This window comes from Apium graveolens, chromosome 10, assembly GCF_009905375.1.
Source record: "Apium graveolens cultivar Ventura chromosome 10, ASM990537v1, whole genome shotgun sequence".
Lineage (NCBI taxonomy): Eukaryota > Viridiplantae > Streptophyta > Magnoliopsida > Apiales > Apiaceae > Apium > Apium graveolens.
Genome location: NC_133656.1, coordinates 128,096,303 through 128,106,001, shown reverse-complemented (window position 1 = coordinate 128,106,001; position 9,699 = coordinate 128,096,303). Strand labels below are relative to the sequence as shown.

General features: G+C 37.1%; 1 protein-coding gene across 1 annotated transcript; it reads right to left on the bottom strand.

Moving 5' to 3' along the window:
* Positions 1-4,611: 4,611 nt before the first annotated feature.
* LOC141690973 (uncharacterized) lies at positions 4,612-5,433 on the bottom strand. Its single transcript, XM_074495725.1, has one exon. The coding sequence runs from the start codon at positions 5,431-5,433 to the stop codon at positions 4,612-4,614; it is 822 nt and encodes a 273-aa protein (XP_074351826.1).
* Between the last annotated feature and the right edge of the window lie 4,266 nt (positions 5,434-9,699).

Genomic DNA, 9,699 nt, shown 5'->3' with positions numbered 1-9,699 from the left:
TGTAGTGTGTATGTGTATATTGTGGGGTCACAGTACGCAGTAGTTGGTTGTTTATTAAGATTAAGTGTTATTAAGGGAAATGGAACTCGTGACAACCTGGATCCCCGACCCCGGATTTGGGGGTGTTACAGAAATGGTATCATAGCCAAGCGTTATAAACCTCGGAGATGATGTGACGTTAAAATAATAAGTTCACTAAGATAATAAGAACTCTTGCCAAGTTCATAGTCGGACTACCTAACGTAGTACTGACAGTTAAAACCCTTATGGAAACCCTTATAAATATCGGGATAGAAGCGTAGTCCGTTATCGTATATGGTAGCGGGACTCCGAACCCTGAGGTTGAGGAGCAACAACGCGATGATGTTTTATTATTATTGGAGATCAGATTGTGGATCCGATAGAGTGTCCTAACGCGGGACCGGATGATGTTCATATTAAGGATATAGCGGATGAGGATGTTATCCTAGAAGGGATTGTTGCTGAGGAGGATCCCATGGAGGATCCTGACAAGAATGAAGAAAGGAACACTGAGGAATTGATGACCATGGCCAGGGTGACTACCATAGGTAGGATTGGCCGGTTACTACCGGAGGTTCGTTCAAGTTTGCAAGATCGCATCCCTTGTAACGCGGCTTACTCGTAAGACTGAGAAGTTTGAATGGACAGAGAAATGCAAGAACAGCTTTCAAGAGCTGAAGAAAAGATTGGTGACGACCCCTACGTTGGAGTTTTCGTAGGGAAAAAGGAGATTATGTGATTATAGTAATGCTTCGCACAAGGGATTTGGGTGCATGCTTATGCAACACAGGAAGGTAATCAGGTACGCGTCAAGATAATTTCAGGAATATGAAATTCGATATCCCACCCATGATCTTGGGCTCACGACAATAGTTTTTCCCTAAAGATTGGAGACACTACTTGTATGGAGAGAAGTGCGAGATTTACACAAACCATAAGAGTTCTAGTACATTTTCACGCAAAAAGAGCTCAACATACGCCAGAGTAGGTGGTTACAGCTAATCGAGGATTATGATTATGAGATTCTTTATCATCCAAGGAAAGCCAATATGTTGGCTAACGCCCTTAGTAGAAAGGAGAGACTCAAGATGATAATGTATTTGGGAGAGTTGATACCGAAAGGCTGTTTGAGATTGTAATGCAGCCCGAATTATGGGAAAAGATCATATTATGCAAAGAAAAAGTGATGAATGAAGGCAGAGAGCCAATGACTGGAGAAGAGATTAATACCGAGAAAGATGATATGGGAATAACGAGGTATTCCTACAGAATTTGGGTTCTAAACATTTAAAAGCTTAAGGACTGGATCTTAGATGAAATCCATAGTTCGAGAAATAAGATTTAGGGCAAACCCTGAATGTGATAGTCAGGGAGGTCGCCATCAAGAAAGAAGGAACCCCTAACATAATGAAGTGGAAAACAAGGATTTTAACGTATATGATAACCCCGATTATGGGAGAAGGGTGAAACATTTCATACTGAGAAAACAGAAGTCGAGTAAGATAGGGGGAACCATGATGGTACTCCTATAGGGCAATTCATGGACATGCCTAAAAAAAACTTATACTTTTATCCCCAACAACCATCCTGAGGAAATAATGCAGTGGGAAATTCTTTCAGGACCTTTATGTCGCTAAGCTCTCAGAGTTCCAAGGAACAAGTTGACCCGATCGAGGCAAGAGCCTGGCTAAAGGAAATAGAGGAATAATTTGAGATTCTGAATGATTAACGAAGTGTAAAAGACTGTTTTGCCACTTACCTTCCCAAGAGAGAGGCCACCCGTTGGTGAAAGGCCAAGGAAGGCACGGCGCCAGAGGTTATAATAAACTGATTAAAGTTCAGTCAATTGTTTCGGAAAAGTACCTTCCAAGGTTATGGAGGTAGTGTAAAAGCTTTAGAGCCAGAACAAAGACGGACGAGTATGATGAATTATGAATCTAAGTCATAAAGTGTCAAGAGTCATTTTGAGGACACGAATCCTAGAATGACGTGATGTTTGAAGTCAATGGTTAGTGAGTTCATGAAATGGTTGTAATAGAAACGAAAATAAAAGACTGAAAGGGGAAGGAGTATAAAGGAAAATAAAGGCAATAGAGTTTGAGGAATGATAAGGGAGTTGGGTATGAGGGAACCCTAAAGACTCGTAGTAACAGAAATAAAAAAGTGTGTAATCGTCAGGATGAGGATGATTCACCATGAGTTAAAGTGATGGTTGAAGGCATAGGAGATACATATATTTTATTCCCTTTAAGTTGGGAAGATTCGAGGAAACCTTGAGATAGTTCGAAGGATAAATAATGAGACGCGGATAGACTGAGGAGACAAGAAAGTAAGAAATTAGGAAAATTGGATGAAGGAAGTGACCTTCAAGAATGTGAAGTGTATGTAAGACCAATGGCTTGATACCCAGAAGGGAGGATGCCAGGTATAAAAGATATCCCAATATTGAGATATCCCAGAAGGGGGGATACCTTTAAAGATCAGTAGAGAAAGTTTTCAGAATTATATAAACAATGATTCTGGTATTAGTAAATGGTATCTTGATATGCCCTGTACCTAGGGTGTACCTGATGAAGGATTTAAGGATAACCTTAGAGGTTTTACAAGGAGAAAGGTAGTATTCAAAGTTCTCAAGCATAGAAATTTTGATAAAGGAATTATGACATAATTATATATAATAATTCCGGGTGGGGCACGTGTTGAACCATAAGGAAGTATAGATCAACCCAATGAGGGTTGAGATTGGTTAAAACAAGAAGGACCCAAGATAAGAAACGTCCTAAGTATGATCGAGAGTCAGTCGTGACAATGTTCACATCTAAAGACTAAGGCAATGACTTATGGAAAAATGGTGATTTTTTTTTCTCACCAGGACTTAAGAAAAGCATTTTCATATAAGCAGTGATTGAAATGAGGTAGAAAATTTAGTTGGAGGTGGTTAAAATGACATTGATTGTAAGGAAATTTTACTATCAGGAAAGGCCAAAGAGGTGGCCGACACTCTAAGTGTAAGAGAGCAGTTATAGGCGCTTGTGCCAGAGGAATACAGTGATAATGGTTAAAGCCGTGAAGGTTGTATCATGGTGTGAAAGGTTAACACCCCTTCTGATGATTGTGTGATACTCAACCGTAATAGTGGTTCGGTAAAGATTTAATTCATAAAATTCCGTGAGCGGGCTATCTATCTTAGAAGGTCCTATCTAGAGAATAAGCCAAGACCATGTTATGAAAGGACTAAATGAACCTTTGAGCTTCATGTCTCCTAATATAGACATATGGTTAATAATGGTATTAACCTGCTATTGTTGCTTTCATTAAAACTCTTCTGCAATTTTATCTGCTTCATGTCATATTTACGTCAAGTTCAGGAGTGTTCTTCATGAATCATGAACGTTGATCATGTTACCTCCTTAGAAGAACTCGATATGACAGGTATGGACTCCGTATGGTTAGCTATTAAGATTCCAAGGAAAACGAATGATTATAATAGGTCAACGGTGGACCATAGTATTGCAACAATGATTCTGCGAGTAATGAGTCGATTACCACTACTAAAAATATGGGATCAGACATCGGTTCTGAACCGATGTTAAAAAAACTGAACCGATGTCTTCGCGTGTGATGTTAAATGTCATCAGGCTTTGACATCGGTTCACAGCCGATGTCTATTACAGTGCTATACATCGGTTTTAAGAATAATTCTGATGTCTTTGCAACAAATTTCAGCTTATATTATAGTAATTCTAGGTGAATATGAGTATATTATGGGGTAATTATCCATTAAAACATGAAACCTACAAGCTCTAAAAGATATTTTTTAAAAATCTTTCAAACAAACCGATGTGAAAATCTAGATCAGACATCGGTTATGTTGTCTGACCGATGTGAAATGGTCCATCAGACATCGGGTACTTTTATCAACCGATGTAAAATAATGGGTTAGACATCGGTTTCGTTCGGTGATGTTAAATCCTTTTGTTTAACATCGGTGTTTTTTTCTAACCGATGTTTAATCTTTAATATTGTAAAATTTAAGACATCAGCTATTGAAAATTCGATGTTATTTGGCTTAAAATACATTGATTTTTTTACAGAACCGATGTCAAATGACTATTTGACATTGGTTTTTGTAGTTCTTTTTCTTTTAATATTGTTTCACCTGATGTCTTTTGTTCATTTTTACATCGGTTTTAAATTACCATTCTGATGTTAATGTACTGTAAATTGCATATGCCATCCTGGTACTATTAATAGCCCATGGAACCAATTGCATTTTCAACCAGAAAAATACCAACAATATGCAATACATCCAACCAAATTTGTAAAAACATAGAGGTATACATTGATACCAAATTTACTAACATTCAATCCAACAAGAGCTCAATTTGGACATTACATTCCAAGTCTAAAATAAACATCCCAACTAAAGACAATAAAACCCAAATTCTCTAGTTATTACATCCAACATTCTAAACATGTTTGACTAGTTAATATGTACCACTTGTCAAATTTCGACAATTCCAAACATAAATCTATATTTTTCCAAGATGGAGAGTCGGCTGGATGTCGCATTTTACCATCTTGTGTCCGCTATTGCGCATGCCAACACATTAGTTCAGTGGTGGAAGGAGATTTAAACATACGTTTAAATCCAGGAATTATTGGAAAATACCACATGACTTTGGCTGGAAGATTAATCCTCTCTTCACCTTTCTTTGTCAACTTCCACCGAGAAAGTCGACACTTAGGACACTTGGTTGCATCAGCATGTACACCCCTGTACAGTACACAGTCATTCGGACATGAATGGAACTTTATATACTCTAGACCTAAATTGGAGAGGGTTTTTTTTGCTTCATATGCATTACTAGGTAACACATTATCTTTGGGAAGTAGAGACCCAACAGAAGAAAGGAGGTCAGTGAAGGCACTATCGGTAATACCAAACCTAGATTTCCAGTTATGCAACTTCAACATCGACTCTAACTTAGTACAATCACTACCCTCATATAGAGGTTGCTCAGCATCGACTACGAACCTCCTAAACTGATATGAATCATTATCATATTGACTCGAGTTATATACCGCCTCACAAACATCAACAGTTTCCGAAGCAGGGACATGCTCCTGATCTTGCTCTGACGCTTCATCAGAGGCTTGCTCAGGAGGTGGGTCTGGAGCTTGCTCTTCAGGTGGACAACTAGCACTTGAAGATTTAGGACCCGTAGAAGCAGTCTCCCCGTGCCAAACCCAATGCACATAACCTAGACAAAAGCCATTGTCATAGATATGGCCCCTGATTGTTTTTATAGAGAATTTTTTAAAATTGGCGCATCGTCCACAAGGGCAAGGAATTTTGTTACGATCTTCAGAATTTTCTTCAGCATATATCAAGAAGTTTTCCACCCCCATTTCAAATGCTAAAGAATCCCTATCTTGCAAAATCCATGTCTTATCCATCAAATTTCCCTACCTGATAGCCACTATAAATATTAAAAATCCAACACATACCTATTTATAATTATTTAATAAAAGGCATATCAAATTTGTGTTGGTTACTGTAGGGATTAATTATATAAACTTAAAAAGGAGTAAATACCTTGATATCCTAATAATTTATAGTACTAATTCATTACTCTAAGATCCTATACATATACCCAATTAATTACAAAACTAGACTAAATTAAACCAAGATAATTAAAACAAATTAAACCAAGATATTTGAAAATATCACATAATTAAAAACCAATAATTCCAACATTCACAGCCCAGACAATTGTTAAATTTCCTTCACATAAATAAAACTCAGTGAGAACTTGAGTATTGAAACAAATTCAGCCCATAAATAAATAAATTAAAATTATCTGTTACTTGTATCTGTGAGAAGGATAATTATACAAACAATTACTATAATACAACACAAGTAACAGATAGTTCATATCAGGAATGCAGAGACTTGTTCATATCAGAGAAATGACTATCATACAAAACAAGAAATGCAGAGACTTGTTCATATCTGAGACCTGTTCAAATGCAGCCCCCAAAACCCCCCCAAAACACACTAATATGTATGAACAACCCCCAGAAAACACATAATAAAAACTAAACAGAAACATTTACATTTACATCAATGTACCTAAAACATTGATTTACATCAGTGTACCTAAAATATTTAACACGACATAAAATTCCCAAAAACAGGACATAAAACCCCCAAAAAGAAACAAACATAAAACCCCCAAAAACATAAAACATTTACATGCACAAAGAAGAAAAACAGTAAAGAAGAAAAGAAGATAAACATAAAACATTTACATGCACAAAGAAGATACTAAACATAAAATGAGGGAGATAAACAGTAAAGAAGTAAAGAAGAATATACCTCCGGATGCTTTCAATGTTCCGAAACCCCAATGTTCTAAACCCTCAGTGCTCCAACCTCCAAATGCTGTCTACCTCCAGATACTAGCTCCAACCTCCAGATACTAGCTCAATTTCAAGTTTAATTTTCTCTAATTTGAAGCTCCAAATCTTGAATTAGAATTGGGGCTAAAATTAAGGTTTCAGAGAAAAGAGAGAAGAGACGGTTAACAGAGACTAAGGTAAGAAGAGAGAAGAAAGGTAAGAAGGGTAAGAGAGAAGGAGGGGAGAGACGAGAGAGACGAGAGAGGCGAGGGTCGGGGAGAGATGAGAGGCTCGCGGGAGGTTTTTTGGAAAAGGGGGGAAAATATGTTAAAGTGAATTTTTTGTTAAAATTAAAGGGGGAAAGTGTACTGAAAAGCGGGGGGGGGGGGAGTTAAGTAATTTTTATTTTTTTTAAAAGGCCATAGACAACGGTTAACAAAATGAACCGATGTCAAAGTTAAAAACAAATTTGTGGCCTTTTTAATTTCTGAAGATAGACAACGGCTATTAAGTGAAACCGATGTCAATATGCGTATTCAACATCGCTTTTTACAAAACCGATGTTAAACTGCATTTTAACATCGGGTGCATTACATGCCGATGTCTAAGGACCGATGTCGTATCTACTATTTCTAGTAGTGTACAACCGTGAGAGTTGTATAGGAATGGATGTTGAGATTGAGTACCACTAATCGGGTCATGGTGATATATAAGTCATCAGTGATGGACTAATTAAGTCAATCATCTACCTATGATATATTTACTCCTTCTTATCAATAAAGAGTAGTATTACTATACGAAGAAGGTTGCGGTATAGAAATGGATTCTAGTAACGATGATGTCTAGAATGAAATCCCAGATTCGATTTTCGCTGTCGAGGGAGTTTCAACGGTGATTTTTTATAAGCTCGAGCAAGAGCATGGGTTCATAGAATGATGGACGAAATAGCAAAAATATTCAGGCACGTGAATTACGATGCGATAATACTGGATATTGATATAGATACTTATGTTTCATTCTCCTTTGATAAACCTCTATATTTCAGAGGTAGATTCCAAGCAAGATATTTTGTGGCAGTATATTTTTTTATAATACTCTTAAATTCGTTCTTTTCTCTCCTTTTTATTTTGTATAAGCTGAGAAGAACAACCCTTCCAAAAGGGGAGGTATTGTCGAATGACTATCTATCTATATGATAGAAGCCTAGTAGGATACCACATTTGTTTAATTGCTTGTTAAGTACTAAAGGTTGGCCACCATCTGTACTAACTATGCGATGTAGCAAGTGTTCATGATCATAGTGATCTCTCAATAAATTCTTTTACTTCTATCTGATGGACCAAGCTTTCGAAGATAGAAGCAGCTAGAAATGAAGTAGTATCAGTACGGTGGTATTCTGATTCTAACGCGTTCGTGATACTAAGGTTAACGCAATTATTAAAAGGTTATAGAACGCTAGCGAGTAAAAGTATATCCAGAATAGTATTATGTACGGAAGATAGTAATGCTTACGAACTAGAAAAGAATGAGTATCAAAAAGCGAAAGCTATAGTGCTAGAAGTTATGATGAGAGTCTGTGCAATAGACTTGAAAGAATTTGGAATGATCATTTATCGCGGATTGAGTTTTCTTACGACAATAGATCGTATGTCATTATCGAGATGTCGCCTTATAAGATCCTTGAGGGAAGACAATGTCGATCTCCCTTATGTTAGGATGAAGTTGTAGAGCGCAAGATGCTCGGACCAGCAGTAGTCCAAAGGACCAGGGATATAATAGATCTAATCAGAAGACGGCTGGTAGTAGCCCAAGATGGACATAAGAGGTATGCTGATTTGACTCGAAAGGACAAAGAGTATGAAATAGGGGACCTAGTAATGTTAAAGGTATCCCTTGAAAAGGATTGATGAGGTTTGGAAAGAAAGGAAAGCTAAGTCCACAATTTATTAGACCCTTGGAGATATTAAGACATATTGGGAAGTTAGCATATGAGCTAGCCCTACCCCCGAACCTGTAGCAAGTTCATAACGTGTTCCACGTATCAATGTTAAGGAAGTGTAATCCGGATGCCAGACAAATAGGGGCATATGAGCGCGTAGGCATGCAACCAGACATAACCTATATGGAGCAACCAGGAAGGGTTATAGATCAAAAAGGAATAAGTGCTTAGGAGAAGGGTTATCAACTAGTCAGAGTTTGGTGGTAGAATCACAATGCGGGAAAATTTACTTGAGAGTTAGAAAGTGCAATGCTAAGAGAGTATCCCTATTCATTTTCTATCTGATTCCGGGACGGAATCCTTTTAAGGAAGGGAGACTGTAATAACCCCAATTTTTGGAAATTTTTGGAACACGGATGAATAGTAACTTTTGCTGATGATGCTGATTAAGAAAATTGTCAGACCACGATATATAGGAGTACTGTTATGGAAATTCTATGATCATATTAGTATTCCATAAAGTAAATGAGTGTATGTAAAGGTCGTCAGAATTCGAATACGAACACTTTGATTTTTTCCCGAAAATCCACCAGATACCGAAAGAATTGAGTATAAGGTAACATGATTAAAAGGATTTAAATTCAAGGATTATAAGAGAGGATCATAAAAGGAATATAAAATATTGAGAAAGGTTTAGGGGAACCCAAGTAATAAGGTCCAGGATATGATCCCTCAAACGATAAACGAGAACGAAAGTTAAGCGAACCGTATAACAGATCAGCCGTCATTAGCCAAGTAGTTAAGGGTTAATCAAAGAGATTAAGGGATGATGATGTCATCACACCAACAAGGAGATGACATGTGTTAACAAGATGACTTAAGCATGGTGACATAAGCATGACAAGTGGGGAGGATTGGTTGGTTGATTATGAGCCATACATTTTTCACCATGGTAAAAAGTAATTAACAACAAAAGTATATCAACCAAGCCAAGGAAAATCATAACACAAAATTTAAAGTTGACTTTCCATTTCCAAGAGAGAAGCTCTCGGCCTCTTCATCATTTTAAGAAGAAAAATTTCAAAAACCAAGATCCAAGCCTTGTTAATTGGTAAGATAATTATCCAAGGACCCTTATACTTAGATATGGCTATCCTAGGAATCTAAGCTTCCATTTCCTTCACAATCTCCTTCAATAAATCATTGAAGAAGAGAGTGAATAGTGTTTTCAAGAACTTGAAATTTTTGATCTTGTGTTTTTGTTTAGATATAGCTTTTGTAAGGATTTTCAAGGGTTGTTTCAAGCTCCTTAGTTAATCCTACTCACCAAGGAA